The 16,987-nt window shown below is 51.4% G+C and overlaps 3 protein-coding genes and 2 non-coding genes across 6 annotated transcripts in view; 4 read left to right on the forward strand and 1 right to left on the reverse strand.

Annotated features, from left to right (window-relative positions):
- The window catches only part of Nfkbil1 (NFKB inhibitor like 1), a 16,860-nt gene extending 11,330 nt beyond the window's left edge, over window positions 1-5,530 (reverse strand). The window contains exons 1-2 of one of the 2 annotated variants that reach the window (XM_029471367.1): window positions 5,382-5,530; window positions 3,974-4,253 (exon numbers count right to left, since the gene is read on the reverse strand). In XM_029471367.1, the coding sequence (XP_029327227.1) occupies window positions 3,974-4,238 (265 nt within the window). In that variant the 5' untranslated portion in view covers window positions 4,239-4,253; window positions 5,382-5,530. Of the gene's footprint in view, window positions 1-3,973; window positions 4,254-4,664; window positions 4,839-5,381 lie in introns of those variants that run through there. The other variant, XM_021186374.2, reaches the window with a different exon arrangement.
- A 70-nt stretch (window positions 5,531-5,600) lies between these two features.
- On the forward strand, window positions 5,601-7,793 carry Atp6v1g2 (ATPase H+ transporting V1 subunit G2). Its single transcript, XM_021186375.2, has 3 exons — window positions 5,601-5,867; window positions 6,135-6,235; window positions 6,653-7,793. The coding sequence occupies exons 1-3, from the start codon at window positions 5,786-5,788 to the stop codon at window positions 6,824-6,826; spliced, it is 357 nt and encodes a 118-aa protein (XP_021042034.1). The 5' UTR covers window positions 5,601-5,785; the 3' UTR covers window positions 6,827-7,793.
- A 986-nt stretch (window positions 7,794-8,779) lies between these two features.
- On the forward strand, window positions 8,780-16,390 carry Ddx39b (DExD-box helicase 39B). The gene is made up of 6 exons (XM_029471432.1): window positions 8,780-8,851; window positions 10,413-10,866; window positions 12,274-12,477; window positions 13,168-13,295; window positions 13,490-13,582; window positions 16,073-16,390. Exons 1-6 carry the CDS (start codon window positions 8,780-8,782, stop codon window positions 16,193-16,195), a joined length of 1,074 nt encoding a protein of 357 aa, XP_029327292.1. The 3' UTR covers window positions 16,196-16,390.
- Window positions 11,705-11,781, forward strand: LOC115029839. Its single transcript, XR_003835395.1, has one exon. It is a non-coding gene; the product is annotated as a small nucleolar RNA SNORD83 (small nucleolar RNA).
- Window positions 16,310-16,385, forward strand: LOC115029840. Its single transcript, XR_003835396.1, has one exon. It is a non-coding gene; the product is annotated as a small nucleolar RNA SNORD83 (small nucleolar RNA).
- Window positions 16,391-16,987: the final 597 nt, after the last annotated feature.

Raw genomic sequence — 16,987 nt, forward strand, 5'->3', positions numbered from 1 at the left:
ATAGCCCTGGCTGTCCTGGACCTCACTTTGTAGACCAGGCTGGCCTCGAACTCAGAAATCCGCCTGCCTCTGCCTCCCGAGTGCTGGGATTAAAGACGTGCGCCACCACGCCCGGCTTGTTTTTCTTTTTTCTTTTTGGCCTTGAATTTGTAATCTCCTTCTCTGCCTCCTGGGTGCTGGGATTGCAGGCCTATTCCACCATGCCTGGCTCTGGTAAACTCTTTCACAACCCACTTCCTGACAGGGTCAGGCTTGTGAAACCTGTGCTAGGGTCACTGAAGACAACTGCGGCTGAGGTGACAGGTCTGTGGGTGTGCAGAATTCGAGGCTGGAAGGACAGGTGGAACATAAACTGTGCCCAGTCATTCTGAAACAAGGCCGTCTCTGGCTCCGCTGTGCAGATCAGGGAGGCAGTGGATGCTGTCTACCGCCGTGCTGACAGATCAGCACTCAGTGAGTGCCTCATAACCCCAAAACAAGCCTGGAGGTGCAGGCCTGCGCCTTGGTCAGGAATATCACAGTCAAGAGCTGCTGGGGCTGCATGGTGGTGTCTCCACTAAAGAGAGAAAAAGGAAGGCTGGGGATGAGGTTCAGTGCGGGCTCACACCTGCAACCCTGGACTTAGGCACGGGGACCGGATCAGTCTCTGAGTTTGTGGATAGCCTGATCTACATACTGAGTTCCAGAAGAAGAGACAAGCCTACAGAAAGAATCTATGTAAAAACAAACAAACAAACAAACAAAAACAAAACAAACAACCCCCCCCAAAACAAAAAACCAAGCGAACCAGCAAGCCAAACCCTAAAGACGACGAAAGCAAACCTTAGACCCCAGACCCTAACATCAGAATGATGGCTTGTTTTTCCCTCCCCCCAAAACGGAGAGAACTATACTGCCTGCCAGTGTCCACTCATGCTTGCTCTGTGCAGAGTGGCCACTGTTTGACGCATGCTTTACTGATGGGTCCCTCTGACAGCTGAAACTGATCTTCCATGACATTCACACACACACACACACACAAAGCCTAAATTGTGAACCTCTTCTGGCCCCCTACTGTGTGTGGTACCCCCCTGCCCCCCAGTCATTTCAGTGGCCTAGGGCAGCCCTCTGACCTAACAGGAGAGTGGAGGGGAGACTCCTGCAGGTTCAATCGCTCAATCTGCTCAATGGATCAATCTCATTCAACTATCTTCCAAGCAGCAGGCAGCCACTGAATGAGATGAAATTGGGATTAGAGCGCCACCTCGTGGCAGGACTGGCAGGTGCCGTGAAAACGGTCTGAGAGGAGGCCAGGGATTGGGAGAAGTGTGGAGGGATGGTTTCCTCTTTGGACCATTGCAACCTCTCAACTGTGACATGCAGACAAGTTCCCGAAACTCCCCAGGGAGGCCTCACTTTCGCCACGGTGTGTTAAATGTTTCACACGTTTCTCAGAATTCAATATGACAGTGGCGGTGCCTATTCCACCATTAGGAGATCCTCAGCCAAGTTAACTGAACCACACGAACTTATCGTTATGTAGCAAAGCTGCAGCCAGTCCGTGGTTCATGTGTCATCACAACCTCCGTTTCGGAGGCGAACAAGCTCCCGAGGTAAGAGTGCAGGCCTCAGGATCAGGATCGGTAAGCGGCAACCCTAGGCACCACACTGTTACCACCCAGGGAGCTGCCTCTTAAACTGTAGCCGGCTGCTGAACTCTATCTAGGTACACATCTCCTGAAAGCATACCTAAGAATACTTTAAGTGCTATACAACCTTGGGTGAACTGAACGGCCATAAGCTCTTAGAGTAAACTGGTCTCTGGTCCAGCCATAAATTCCTGTACGGTGTGACTCTGAGCTGAAGGTTAACTGCCTGACCATCTAACTGCTACCTCTCTGCTTCTGTAAGCAAAGCTTGCTTGCTGCAGCTGTCCAGAGCTGCCTTTCTGTATACGCCACGATTGCATTTTTGCTCTTAAAACCTCAAACTGGAAGTGAGGCTGCTTCCGGCTTGCTACTCTGCTTGGAACAGTCCTACTGGTGGTATATAAGGATTCCACAGGACGTATTCAGGAGTCTGGGAACTACTTCTCTTCAGGTATCCCATAATAAACTCAGCCAGGCAGCTGCAGCCTTCCTCTCTTTAAGCATAAAGAAACTCAACTACACAGGCCCATCTTACTTGTGTTAGAGGATTTGGTTTTGGTTTTGGTTTTGATCAAGGAGAGGTCAATGGAGATGAGTGAGTGAGCAGGGTTGTTGATCTCCTGTGGGCAAAGGCCGTCTCTCGACGGACGGGACAGATGGGCCTCCCCTCCAGTTCTAGTCTGGAAGCTGCTCTCCAGGGAACTGCTTCTGCTGTCACTGCAAAGGCAACACCTACGCTGTTTCCAGAACTGTGGGATTTGGCAAAACTGATCTAGAAGTATGCCATCTGGGGCTAGGTCAAGAGGCTGGGGGAGCAGGGGCAGGAGAGTGCAGGGTTCTGGTAGAAAACCCCTGAGTGTTAACCTCAGCGGGATAAAACTAGTCACACCATGGCCGCCATGTAGGTTAGGTGAGATTTGCTTGATGGCTTTTTTTTCCTTCACTTTTTGAGACTCTTAGGCCCCGCCCAGACTGGCATTCAGGTGTTCCCAGGGCTGGGATTACAGGAGTGCTCGGTGAACTTCCTGTCTTTCTAGGTGGAGAGGCTGTTTCTGGGCTGGCTATCTGCCAGTAAGTAACACAAATGAACTAGAAAGAGGCTGTCTGCACTGTGGAGCCATTACAGATGCTGACTGGAGATGTTTTGTTGACGTCTCTCTACCATGGCTCCGGCTAGCCTGGAACTCACTATGTAGAGCAGACTGGCCTTGAGTTTGCATAGACCGGACTGCCTCCACCTCCGCCTCCAGACCGCACCACCAGCTTAAGTAGGATTTTTGTTACAGAATTTTGGTGAGAATGAAGAAAGCTGGTCTGTCGCCTGGTATGTGTCAAGGGACGTGAGTCCATCCCTAACACACAGCAGCAGATCTCCTTCTTCTGGGCGTCCCAGCTGATCATGTGACCGATGGCACGGATACTTTGTAAGGTGTTTGTGGCATTATTACAAGGTTACCACTGTTTTGATTATGCAAGGAGAGAAGCAAAACTAATGGGGGGTGGGGGTGAGTGGAGCTGGGATCTGACCCCAGCAGTCAACTGCAAGGTAAACAGCCATCAAAGAAACAAAGTAGTCACTGAGCTGAAAGCTAGGAAACGCCAATAAAGAGGAGCGAGCTATGCGGCTGGGTGTGGGAGACACATGCCTACAACCTCAGCACTTGGGATGCAGAGGCCAGCCTGAGAGACTCGGTAAGAAAAACAAAAACAATCCGGCTGGTGAGATGGCTCAGCGGGTAAGAGCACTGACTGCCCTTCTGAAGGTCCTGAATTCAAATCCCAGCAACCAGATGGTGGCTCACAACCATCTGTAGTGAGATCTGACGCCCACTTCTGGCACGTCTGGAGTCAGCTACAGTGTACTTATTTATAACAATAAATATGGGCAGGAGAGAGTACGGTTGCCCTAAAATTCAATTCCCAACAACCAGATGAAGACTCACAACTATCTGTACCGCTACAGTGTGTACTCATATACATAAATAAATCTTCAAACAAACAAACTATCACACCATGCTAACACACACCCCTTAGTTGTTTGGGCGATGTTAGGTTAAGCTTTTCTGTTACTAGAGAGGTATGGCCACATCCCAACCAGGGATCTTCAACAGTTCCCAAGGACCAAAGAACTAGCTTATTTCCCAACTATTTTTGTTGTGTGAGACAGGGTCTCTCTGTAGTCTTGGAGCTCACTTGTGTAGGCTACATACTTACAGAGATCCTCCTGCCTCTGCTTGCCCAGGGTCAAAAGACCTGCGCCACCACACCAGGCCTTTATTTCCCACGCATTCTTTCAGTTCAGATCTGGCCAGCTTCTCAAGACCAGTTCCCACGGACCCACTCACCATCAGGGCCCTGGCGGGCAGCAGCGTGCAGCGCCGTGTCGCCATGGCGGTCCTGGTGGGCAGGGTCAGCGCCGAGACGCAGCAGCAGGCACAGGGCAGGGGCATCGTGGCGGGCGCAGGCCCTGTGAAGAGGCGGGGGCTGCCCAGCGTCCACATCAAGGCCGGGATGTCGCTGGAGGAGAGCCTGGGCTCGCACCAGCCGTCCTGCAGACAAATACCGCCGGAAGCGTCGCTCTCGGCGGTGCCGGCGGGAAGCGGAGGCCATGGAACAACTCTGGGGCTGAGGAAGAAGTGGGAAATGGCAGCGGTGAGGTCCCAGCTCCGTTCTTCCCCGTTTCTCCCTTTACCTCCCATTTCCTCCCCCTCGCATTTCCAGCAAGAGATAAGGCCTATTCTAAACTCTCATCCCTTAGCAGATGGCAAGTTTGGGGCGGAGGGTGGGGATGGGGTTGGAGTTGGGGGTTGGGGGGCGGAAATCACAGAGTTAATTTTTGATGTAATTTTTGAGAAAATGATACATAGTTGTTTTAAGGTTCCAGAGCCCAAGAAAAAAGTTAATTCTGAACTTTGGAGGGAAACAACAACAACAACAAAAATCAAGTAAGGCCAGATGGGGGCAATTTTCATTAGCCACAAATCTGGAGAAAAGTCACAAATTCAAAGAGCGATCTAGAAATGGAATATAATGTACCCGACAGACAGACGTAGAGGCTTCTTCCTCTGGGGCCTGGGGGGAGGGGTTACTCATCAGACCTGCTCCCCGCCCCCCCAAGGACCCTCAGAGACGGAGGCCGGAGGCCTGGGCTTAAGACGCTCCGAGAAGGGAGGTGGGGAGGGAGGAGGCGCGCCAGGATGCAGGAAATGGCGCAAGCACACGCGCAAGTTTCGGGCGGAAATGAACTGTGTGTTCCATCCCGGAAATCGCACCGAACGCTCGGACTGGGTGACTTGTGATTAGGCCTCCGGAGGGGAATCAAGACAATTTGCGACATAGGGTCCTCCTGCAAGCGGAAGATGAGAGGCGAGCTTTCGAAGGGAGGCAGAGGCAGAGGCAGGCCTGGTCTAGGGCGAGCTTCAGCGACAGCCAGGACTACAGAGAGAACCCCTGTCTCGAAACACACACATACACACACACAATCACACACACACATAATCACACACACACACACCACACAACCACAATGAGGCCAAGTATATGGATAGATCAGAAAAGAAAAACACATGGGTAGACACTAACAAGGCAAACGTAGGACAGAGCAGGGAGATGTGTGCAGACGTTCGGATTTGTGGGGGAAAGTCTGAAGAGAAGATGGAGGCTGAAAAGAGGGGGGGAGGGCGGAGGGAGGCGTGGAGACACAGTTGGGAGTGTAAGTGAAACCCAGCGTACTGTGTCCAAGCACATCCTTACCTTCCCACACCATTCTCATCGCCTTTGTGTCTCCTTCGAGACCACCAATCAAGATCTCCTCCCACCCAAACACTCTGCCCTCCGCTTCCCCCAGACCCATCTCTGTGGACCCTGGTGACACGGAGAGGCCCTGCACCTGCTGCAGTAGTCAGCACAGGGCTGGTCTCTGCTGCCCTCGGGCGGCCGTTTCGGGTACTACCTCAGTGAGGTTCGAGAGGAGGACCAGTCATCAGTGTGAGGATGAGAGACACCCACCCGGTACAGGAGACTGAGTGAAAACGGGAGCGCTAAGACCCAGTGGGAGTGGAGGACCGCATCAAGGGCCCGGAGGAGTAGGCGCTGGAGGGTGGGAGCCGTCTGGTACCTCGGTCGCCTTCGGAACAGCATCCTCTCTAGTGATAAAAATGGCCAGTCAGACCCAGGGTATCCAGCAGCTCCTCCAGGCTGAGAAGCGGGCAGCGGAGAAGGTGGCCGATGCCAGGAAGAGTGAGCCCCCCTTTCCTCTCTTAGGAATCTGGAAGGAGAATTTCGGAATAGGGGATAGCGGGCATTTGAGTCCTTAGGAAAAAAAAGCCCAAGGACAATGAGGACAGATGGGGGACTGAGGCTATTAGGACAGAAGAAACGGGTGGGTTTTACAGTCTAGCATTTGGTTGGTTGACAGGAAACTGGATAACTTTCTAGAGGGCACTGATCCCACTAACGCACCTGGTTGTGTATGTGTGTGTACACTCACTGTCCTTCTGCCTCTAGGGAAGGCCCGGCGACTGAAGCAGGCGAAGGAGGAGGCTCAAATGGAGGTGGAGCAATACCGCAGGGAACGGGAGCAGGAGTTCCAGAGCAAGCAGCAGGCGGTGAGTTGAGGAGGACAGGGATGGCCCCACCCAGGTGCAAATCAGTGGGTGCCTCTTGCCAGGTGTATACAGGTGACTCACTAAGAAATTAGGGTGTCTGAGAGCTGAGGAGGCCCTGACAAGGACCACACATTGGTAAAGCTTTGACGGGATCTGTAAGGTCGGAGGGTTTTAAAGGGTACATGAGACTTGTGGGGCGGCCTTCACAGTCTGTGTGGAGTGTGGTAACCCTGATGGTGGGGACAGTTTTATGGTCAGTCTCAGAAGTAAGGATTGTGCTGACCTGCTTGGTATCTACATGTTTTTGTGGGGTGGGAATAGTTTCGAAAAGGCTTCCCAGGCCTTCCTCCTACATGCTGGGACCCTCCTTTCTCTGTGTCTGCTTTTTTCTTTCTCTCCTCCGCCCCCATCCCCCAGGCCATGGGCTCTCAGGGGAACCTGTCTGCTGAAGTGGAACAGGCCACAAGACGGCAGGTTCAGGGCATGCAGAGTTCCCAGCAGAGGAATCGGGAGCGCGTCCTGGCTCAGCTTCTCGGCATGGTCTGTGAAGTCAGGCCCCAGGTCCACCCCAACTATCGGGTTACTGTCTAGAACCATCGCTCAGGGACACATCCCTAGAGTGACTCCTCTGCCAGCTCCGTCCACAGAGAAATATCCCAACTCAAAACCACTTGTGTCGCATGCGCAGAGCCTTGGGTTCAATCCATAATACCATTCCCCCCACCGCCAAATCGCTTCCCATAATAACCTGTTGCCGGAGGGGAGGCTTCTACGTGACAGGATCCAATATTCCCCCCTGAGACTTACAAGTAGCCTGTTCAAACCCGTCAAACCCGAATCTCTTTGTTCCATGACACCCACTGGAAGTTTACTAATGAATGCCCATGTCATCCCCACTGGACCCCTCTGCGAAATATATGTCCTGGTGACAGTTATGAAAGCACCCTGACTTCAGAGCAGGGGAACCTCTGTTCCTCTCCCACCCCTGGTCCTTGCTGGTTGCACAACTGGGACAACTATTTAACTTGGAAGCCTCAGTGTCCTCATCTTTGTGACTGGGATGACAGCAACAACGCTCACTTTGTAAGGTGGCTGCTGTGAATTATCTGTGAGAATTCAGCATAGTTCCAGATGACGGAGTGCCTGTATCATGACCACACTCTGCGTGCCTGCCAGAATTCTAACCCCCTCTCCTGACTTTTTCATTCCTGGTGTTCCAGCTTTGTTCAGCCACTGTGACACTAGTAACCCTCTAAAGAATTTGTTTCTCTGGCTCTTCCTTGGCACATCATGCCCCCAAACAGTTAAATGATAATGTTATTTAGCCCCTCTGTCCGAGTCCCAAATATATATCGAATCTCTTAGCACCTCTCTGTTTCTCCTGAGCTGGTCTTTCTCATGGTTGGCCCCCCTCTTTCTCTGTTTTCCTAAATCTTGCTGCTTCCGGGAGCTGAAGAGATCTGTGACATTCCCGTGCATGCATTCCTTTGTGTGCCCTCAGCACCTTGCCTCCCTGTGTAACAGCGGAGTGTCAATAAAATTCTGGTGGATGAGTCAATTGTCGGTGAAAGCAGCCTCCTTTTTGCCTTGCTGTTGCTCACTTTGGTTCGCTGTCCTCAGAGTTATGCATTTATATAGTTTCCAAAACACTGCAAAGGGCTGTCCTGGAAGCTTTTTGGAGAAACAAAAGGACACAGTACTGTGTCCCCTCTTGAACAGAGAGTTGCATAGATAGTTGTAAGGGAGATGTTGGCAGAGCAACACTCTTTCCCTTTCCTGGTTTTACAGTGCTCATCAGCACCAGAGACAGAGACAGACAGACAGGCAGGCAGGCAGGCAGACAGACAGACAGACACACACGAGAAAGACAGAGAGACAGAGAGACAGAGACAGAGACTCACTATCTTACTACGTATCTCTGACTACCCTGGAATTGCTAGGCCAGGCTAGCTTTGAACTCACAAGAGATCCACATACCTCTGCCTCTTGAGTACTGGAATTAAAGACGTGCACCACCACATCTGGCTTGACATTGTATTTGGGTATTGGCTCTCATTATATATCTGATGATAAGGTCGTTGTATCCCCAAAGCCTAGATAGCACTTGGCACACACTTGGCAGTTGAGGAATACTTTGGGATAAAAAGCTGCTGGGGAGGGGGGAGGAAGTTGGGGTGGTGGTGGTAGGGGGTGGGGAGGGGACACTGCTGGTCTCTGACCCCTATTCCTTTATCAGTTCTCTTCACTGCTCATTTCACCCTGAACTTGAATCAATGAGGTAACCCATAGTCTTATCTTATATGACTTTTCTGTAGAGAGACATTTAAAAAAAATCTATAAACCAGGTGTGGTGGCACACGCCTTTAATCCCAGCACTTGGGAGGCAGAAGCAGGTGGATTTCTGAGTTCGAGGACAGCCTGGTCTACAGAGTGAGTTTCAGGACAGCTAGGGCTACACAGAGAAACCCTGTCTCGAAAAAACAAAACAAAACAAAACAAAACAAAACAAAACAAAACAAAAAAACTATGCCAAATAAGGGAGTCATGAAACACCAAAGATATCTCACCACCCAAGTCTTACCTGGCAGACCAAAGGGCTCGCTGGAGTTATTGGCAGTATGGTGGGTAATAGGTTACTTATAGGAGTGAGACTGGAGCAGCTTCCCATCAAAAAGTTGCCCACCAGCGTGGCTTGTATGAAGACCAAAGAGAGTCCTGCCACCAGGAGCTGTTTATTGGTGACATAATCTGGGAGAAGTGTTCCATGTTTTGCAACTTTTTTTCTGAATTTCATGAGCCTTCTCCACTCTCATCAGGAGGAAATGTTTCATTTCAGGGGAAATAGCTATACAAAAGCAAGGAGATTTTTGAAGAGGAGGGACACATGTGATAGGAAATTGGGGTGCTTACACCCTGGTGTTTCCCTGCTAGCTATATTGCTTTGGCCACCTTGTTTTATTTCTCTATTTTCATATGTTTACAGGAAGAGTGGAGCAGGGCATGGGTCTGCATTCAAATCCCCCAGCAGTTGAAGGCAGAGGCAGAAGAATTGAGAGCTTGGGGCCAGTCTAGGCTATATAACTGCTCAAACTCAGTAACAGAAAGGAAGAAAAAAAAAATGGCAAGACAGATGAGGGGCACTCACCTTGCTGTGGCCCCAATGGCTCAGGTTTTAAGCATTGTTAAAATCACAGCCAGCTGTTAAGACAATCCCTTCCTGCCCTGGCTACCTTAACCAGGACTGTCAGCATGGCCATTTTGAATTTTCTATAAAGACTTTGAGGAAACCACACAGCTAATGGCTCAGCCAGGATTGTTTCTGTCCTCTCTCTCCTCCCCCAGTGGAGGGTGGAACTTCCCATAGTCCAGTAGCAGGAAGATGTGTTATCACTGATGCCAAAGGGACAATATTATGATTGGTGCAAACACAAGTCTTCATTTGCACGAGTTTGCTGTTTGCTGTGTTTGGTGCAAACACCCTTTGCTGGCTGTAAAGCAGAAAGTTTGGCTCACTTGGGTCAGCTGGGACAAACCTTACTATGCTACCCTCCACAATGTCACCACATTAGGTCCAGTAACAGGAAGACAGTGGCTGAGAGCCCGCCAACTAGGTCACTAGGAGAGTTCCTGGAAACGCTTCAAAGCTAAAGGCCCAGGTACTGGGCCGAGGAATTCCCACTTCCTCTCTGATTTATACAAAACCCGCCGGCCTGCTGCTTAGGGCTGCCAAATGCGGAGGGATCAAAAGCTACCAAGCCCCAGCCCAGCGAGCTTATGCGTTGAGCAGGACACAGCCAGCTGGTTGGCAACACTGATACTGAGTGTTACTTTGTATTAATATTAAGTGTCCTTAATAGGGAAAGCCCGAGCTTGTGTTTATGTAGCAAGGCAACAGGACAGCACTTCTGATGTATGTAGCATCTCAAAGAAGGGAGTACCACGTTTGGGGGGGGGGGGTATCCAGGCTGAATAATGGAACTGAGATCATTCTGCTGCTCTAGTTAGCAAGAATTATGGAAAGGTGCATAACCTCAAACCCCACCATTTATTTAGCACCTAGACAGAATGTAAGCCTCCATCTCTCAATATAATTTTGGGTAAATCCTGCCTATTCTCTGCACGACTGGAATGGGCGTGGTCACGTGTCCCCCTCTCCTCCAGCAGAGGCCCGAGTTAGCCGCTCTCGGGTCACCTTGACTACGAGGCTAAGGACCCCGTGAGAAACGCTTCTCATTCGGCTCGCGGAGTCCTCCATGCCCACAGAGAGGTGCCCAGGAAGAAGCCTGGCGTGGCAAACAAAACTAAAGAAGAGCCGACCGTCGGAGGGTGTTGCAGAAGCGTAGAAGAACAAAATGGAGAGCTCTGCGGGGGAAGACGCGAGCTTCCTGTCGCGTTCTTGCTACTGGCGACCGGAGGAGGCGTCGTCAGAGGCTTCATTTCAAGTTGGCGTTCTGCAAAGCCAGCTGCGGAGCGCGCGCGCGCGCGCGCGGCGATAGCCGGCTTCCGGCTCCTTGCGCATGCGCCCTGGCGGCGGGGAAGGCGGGAGGCCGGGGCGAGCCTGGAACCGGAAGTGAAGGCAGCTTCCCGCCTCCGTCCCCGTTGCTGCCGCCATACACGCTCGCAGTGCTTAGGTAAGCTTTGGCCCTGTACACCATCCGCCGCCATCTGCTCCTCCCGCGGCTTGCCCCGCCGCGCGGGTCTCTGATACCCGGTGCCCGGCCGGCGCCGTGGCCGCCGGCGCGCAGGCGGGCGTCCAGTTCTGTTGTCTTCACCCTTTCTGAGAGCAGATCTTGGCGGGGAGCTGGGAGACAAGGGGGGAACGATCCAAAATGGTGGCCTCGGCCGCCATTGTGTCTCCGCGCTTCCTGGGTGTTCCAGTGGGTCCTCTGCCCACCCGGGGCCGCGGCGGCCGGAGGCGGCGCCAGGAGGAGGGCGGGGCCCCTCGCATCACCCCTCCGGGCCTTTTCTTGCTCGCCCAGGGATGGGAAGATCTCGCTCCGGGGCCCGTCCAGCCCTTTGACCCCGCTTTCGCTCCCTTATTTGGAGCTGTCTGTGAATGGCTGCCTCTGTGCGTGGCCGATGGTGTCGCGCACTTCTGGGGAAGCTTTTCCGAGAGCACTGCAAGGCGTTCCTTTCTAAGGCCACCCGGCTCACACTCTTAATCCTGCATCGTTCTCAGCTGTGACCTTAATTCCTTAGTGCGGCTTTTAAATTTAACTTTGGCAGCGCTGAACCGAACCTTGCGGCCTCTCGCGTTACTAAGCAAGCACTGCCATTGAACTGCACACACCCAGCCTTTTCAAAACAACAAAAAAAATTTTCTTGAAATGGAGCCATTCATACCCCACCCCACCCCACCCCCCGCCCCGCACCACCCTCCTTCCTGCTTCTGTTCCCCGGTCCAGGGAATCACGGTTGTGCGCCGCTGGGACGGCCACTCGGGGGTTTCTGAGCAGGAGAATAGCGTCAGCCACATGATGTTTGCATTTGGGAAGTGAGCGCTCTGCGCAGTGCTGACCCTTATCTATCACCCTTGACTGATGGCTGACATTGGGGATCACCACCGTGAGGTGGCAGGGGAAAGCGCAGTCTCTGTCTTCCCTTGTCCTTTGTGTTTCAACCCTCGTGTGAGTCGTTAGTCACGCTCATTTTACTGCGATCTCCGAGTTGGCTCCTGCCTGTCGAAGTGTGTGTTACAAAGTCTGGTTAGCGGTGGAGCCCACTCTGTCTCTCCCGTCTGGTGTTCCCGTTTCTTATGTCATGAGTCTCTTTGTTACTCTTCTTTCGGGACAAAGGTTTCACAGTTTAGGGAAGAATAGGACGGGTGTAGGGATGGAAGAGAAGTGACGAGTCCGTTCGTGACTGATGAGTTTTTCCGGTTTTTTTTTGTTGTCCCCTCTCCCAGCTCTTCTGTCGGAAACTGGTGTCTTTCCCCTTGCTGTTCTTCAACCCCTCTCTTTGGCCCTTGCTTCCTCACCTGCTCTGGGACACCTAACTCAGAGACCTTCCTTCTCCCCCTGCCGGCCCAATTATGGCAGAGAACGATGTGGACAATGAGCTCTTGGACTACGAAGACGACGAGGTGGAGACAGCCGCTGGGGCAGATGGGACCGAGGCTCCCGCCAAGAAAGACGTCAAGGGTTCCTACGTCTCCATCCACAGCTCCGGCTTCCGAGATTTTCTACTCAAGCCAGAGCTGCTCCGGGCCATCGTTGACTGTGGCTTTGAGCATCCATCAGAGGGTACATTTTATTGTTGGGTGTAGAGACCTTATTTAGCACCTCTGGTGCAAGAAAAGGGAGGTTCAAGTCTCGGGGCATAGGATTTGAATTTATTTGGGATAGGCCAAGCTCTGAGAATGTACCCAAGACGGCAGCTGTAGAAGAGGCTTTTGTTCTCCGTTAGGCCGAGGGCTGCCATTTGTTCTGTGCCTGGCTTTTTTGCTTGGTTTTGTCTTTCTGACTGTTCAGACTCCCAGAGAGGGCCTGGTTGGACCTTTTTCCCTTCTTTTGGGTCAGGCCAAGTGTGGTTTCCGGAAACCTTAACGATCAGGATGCTGGCTTCTGTGGCTTCTGGGTCAGGTACCAAGTCCTTCATTTTGTTCAAGGTTGCAGGGTTACATGACCCAAAAGCACAGCAACCTATGTAGGAGAAATGGCCTGTGGCAGTCGAATTCATAGATTGTTACGGTGTAAGAAAAGTAAGTTTAGCTAGGAACGGGGAAGGTGAGCTGTTGGTAGCTTCATGAGGGTTCTTACTTAGCGGGACTGGGGAGCTGGGGCACAGGTAGGAGGGTTTGATTTGAGTGTAAGTGATGAGGGTCAGAGAAAGGATGGGGTCTGAAAGGTGACAAGGTAAAATATGATGAGTCGGCTGGGGAGAAAGGGGTTTGTTTGGCATGGTGCAAAAATGTCTCTCCTTTCTCCTTCTAGTCCAGCATGAGTGCATCCCGCAGGCCATTCTGGGGATGGATGTCCTGTGCCAGGCCAAGTCAGGCATGGGAAAAACAGCAGTGTTTGTCCTGGCCACACTGCAGCAGCTGGAGCCTGTTACTGGGCAGGTATGTTGGGGGGCAGTGCTGGAGAGGGTGTGAAGATTGAATCACCAGGAGGCTGTTTCTGGCTCCATGTGCTCTCAGCTGGTGTCCTCCAGCAGATCAGGGGGAATGTTCTCCAACATCACTGACAAGTTGCCGGATGCTCTTGTGACGAAGGGCTGACTTTACTGTGTCTGTCTCCATTTGCTCCCTTAAAGGTGTCTGTGCTGGTGATGTGTCACACTAGGGAGCTGGCTTTTCAGATCAGCAAGGAATATGAGCGCTTCTCTAAGTACATGCCGAATGTCAAGGTAAGGGGGAAAGAAACCTGGGACAGGAGGCTGTGGGGAGGCAGGCACTTGGGAGCGAGGTTGGCTGTCCTCAGGCATTGAGTAGGGGCCCTGTGCTGTCAGTGGTGCGGTCACATGAGAGACTTCAGTTAGTGCCAGACCCTTCTGTGGCTGCCCTTCCAGGTTCCATACTGTGAATATACCTGTGTATTCTTGAGAGTTCGTAGCTTTAGGTGATACCACCGCAACACTTTGTGGTTAGTTAGTTGGTTTTGGTATTGTAGATTCCATTCCAGAGCCTTGAGCTACTAAGTGTGGCTCAAGACTGAGGTACCCCTGGGTCCTTTGTTTTTATGTTCAGGACTGTCTCTTAACCACCACATTGTCTTGGTAGGCCTTGAACTCACCTTAGTCTAGAGATAGGAGGCCTTGAACCTGAGGCTCCTGCCACAGGTTCCTGAGTAGATGGGGCAAGCCTTTGCCACCTGACTTGGCCAGAGCCTCTGTTCTGTTCTCCTGAACTGCTTGGTAGAGTTGGGTTGTATGTGGCAAGAGGAAACTAGATGCTCTTAAAACAGCCCTGGTGTAGACTTTAACTCTAGAGTGGTTAAAGCTTTCCGGGGGTCATAACAAGTGGCCTGTGTCCTCTGAAGGAACGTGGTGTGGCCTCATAGTTGGCATCCTTTGGAACTTTTGAGATTATGTATTTCCCTGCTTGGGTGTGTGACCTGCTGTGTTTGAAAGGCCTTGTAAGCTGGCCCTGTGAGTAGAGAGATGTGTGCAGACTTCCTATTCTGGTTAGGGTGGGGAAAGAGCAGCTTGAGTCAAATCTACCTTCCTCTGCCTCAACTGGGATTAAAGGCGTCCATCTCCACAACCGCCCAGCATGACAGATTTAAAAGGGGGAATTCTAGAAGAAGAAAAGGAAAGGCAGTATGTGCAAAATGCTAAAGGAGGCCAGAGATCTTGTGATCTCCGAGGTTTCCATTGCTCGGCATAACCAAGCATTAGACATTGTTTTCCTAATCTGTCTGTGTGCAAGCTTACTGGCCTCTGTGTAAAACATTTTAGCGTGTTTATATATCTTTCTCCTAGGATTTTGAAAATGGTTTGTGATCTGGAGGCGTTGTCTATGTCTGTGTGCCTGTGCCTCTGGTTGTATGTCATTATCATACCTTGCCAAGAAACTAATAGACTTTTCAGCTCCTTGGCTGAGCCGTCCTTTCTGGTGGATCTAATAGTTGGGAACTGAAGCTGGATCAGTGGCTCATTCCTGTATTCCCAAGGCCTGGGAGGTTGAGGTGGGCGTTTGCTGGAGTTGAAGGCTGCCCGGGGCTAAAGTCTCAAAACAAAGGGGGAGGGTGGCAAAGCTGCAGTCCTCTGCAGGACCCACAACACCCTTGTGATACTCAAAATGCTCTGAGGATTGGGATCAAGTCTGAGGCTGGGTTTGGTGTAGAAGCCTGCAGATTAGCTGGTTAGGTCCCCCCCCCCCACACACACACACAATCATAAAATCAGAATCATCTGTACTTCTCCTTGGCTGTGCAGCACAGTGTCCTCTAGGGGGCTGTCTAGTCCCTCCCTTAGTTTTAGCTCCCTTTTCCCTCAGTATTTGTAACTATGTCTGAAAGCTTAATTGATAACAGTAAAACATTGTGAACAGGAGTGGAGTGCTCCTGTACGCATGTGTTAGCCATTGGGATTCAGGATTGAGAAGGGGAAGAGGTTTGCTGTAGAGTAAGGTTCCTGGTTATTTCTTTCCTCTTGAAATTGGACAAGTCCACGTGTCACAGATCACACATCCAGCACTCACCTAGTGTCACAGCTCACACTCACCTGGTGTCTCAGCTCACACACTCACCTAGTGTCTCAGCTCACATTCACCTACTGTTACAGCTCACACTCAGCTGGTGTCTCAGCTCACACACTCACCTAGTGGGTTGCACATGGTTTGACTTTTATCTCAGGCACCGAGGAAGCAAAGGCTCCAGACCAGGGAGACTGTCTGACAGTTCAGTTAGGAAAGCTTGCTTGTGGTTTGATTGTTGGGTGGCGCCTCACACTTGCTGGCGGCTTTTTGCTTTCTTCATTTGTGTAAGGAAGCTGTGACTTTGGAGTCACACGTGCCTTGTTGTGTAGATCAGCTAGGGCTGTGCAGAGCGATCCTGTCTTAGAGTTTGAGTGGAGGCGGAGAAGCTGAGTGTCCATCCCTTCCTCCATCCCCCTCAGCCCCCTGGTGCTGAGGAGGTCGCTTTGTTTCTTATGGGAGGCACAGGAGTCACTGCAGGCCTGAAAGCTAATAGTTCGTTTACAGTCAACTACAGAATGGACACACTGGTATTGGCAAGGTGGCCCACTGCCTTTAATCTGCACTTGGGTGCCAGACAGGCTGATCTACAAAGTGAGTTCTAGGCCAGCCAGGGCTATACAGTGAGGCCTCGTCTCAAACAAAAGGGATGGGGGAGAATTCTGGGAGACTGGAACATTGTCCTTTCTCCTGGTTGGCAGGTGGCAGTGTTTTTTGGCGGTCTGTCTATCAAGAAGGACGAAGAGGTGCTGAAGAAAAACTGCCCACACATCGTCATGGGGACTCCTGGCCGAATTATAGCCCTGGATCAAATAAGAGCCTGAACCTCAAACACATTAAACACTTTATTTTGGATGAGTGTGACAAGATGCTTGAACAGCTCGGTGAGTGGCGGTGCCCAGGCTGCAGCTCAGGTGGTTTGGGGAGCAGCCCTTTGAGCCAAATGATGTATGTTTGACATAGGAGCACTTGTGTGCAAGGACGACCCTTATCTATCACCCATGACTGATGGCTCTGGGCCTCCTTTTCCCCTGGTGCTGTACAGTGAGGCCGTGTGCTCAGCCCTATGCTCCTTTCTGTAGCAGGGAACGGAATGTGCTGACGCTACAAGTCCTCACCACCACCCTCTTCCTTAGGGATGGACCATGTACTGGGTGTTACACAAGAGCAGCGGGTGCCTGCCCTTATATCCCAGTATAGCATGCGTGATCAGGATACCTAGGTGTGCAGGTTTCTGGAGTTAAATTGTGCAGTTCATCTGGTAAATGTTCACAGGAGATGATGTCTTCTGGTGTTGTAGTGTTGCAAATGGGTTAAAAGAAAAATTTCATTAAGAGTTTCATTTGGGAGTGCTAGAGAAATGGCTCGTTAGTTAAGAGCAGTTGGCTGCTCTTGCAGAGGACCTAGTTTCATTCCCAGCATCCATATGAAAGCATATAACCGCTATATATAGCTCCGGTTTCCAGGGCTGCCTGAAACCCTCCTTTGGCTTTTTTGAGCACTAGGTGCATTCATGTTGCTTAGATGTACATGGGATGAATATAAATAATAACATAACGGAGCTCTGGGTGCTAGTTTTGTTTTGGCACATGCCTTTAATCCAAGCACTTCAAGAG

The sequence above is a fragment of the Mus caroli genome, chromosome 17 (assembly GCF_900094665.2).
Source record: "Mus caroli chromosome 17, CAROLI_EIJ_v1.1, whole genome shotgun sequence".
Classification (NCBI taxonomy): Eukaryota; Metazoa; Chordata; class Mammalia; order Rodentia; family Muridae; genus Mus; species Mus caroli.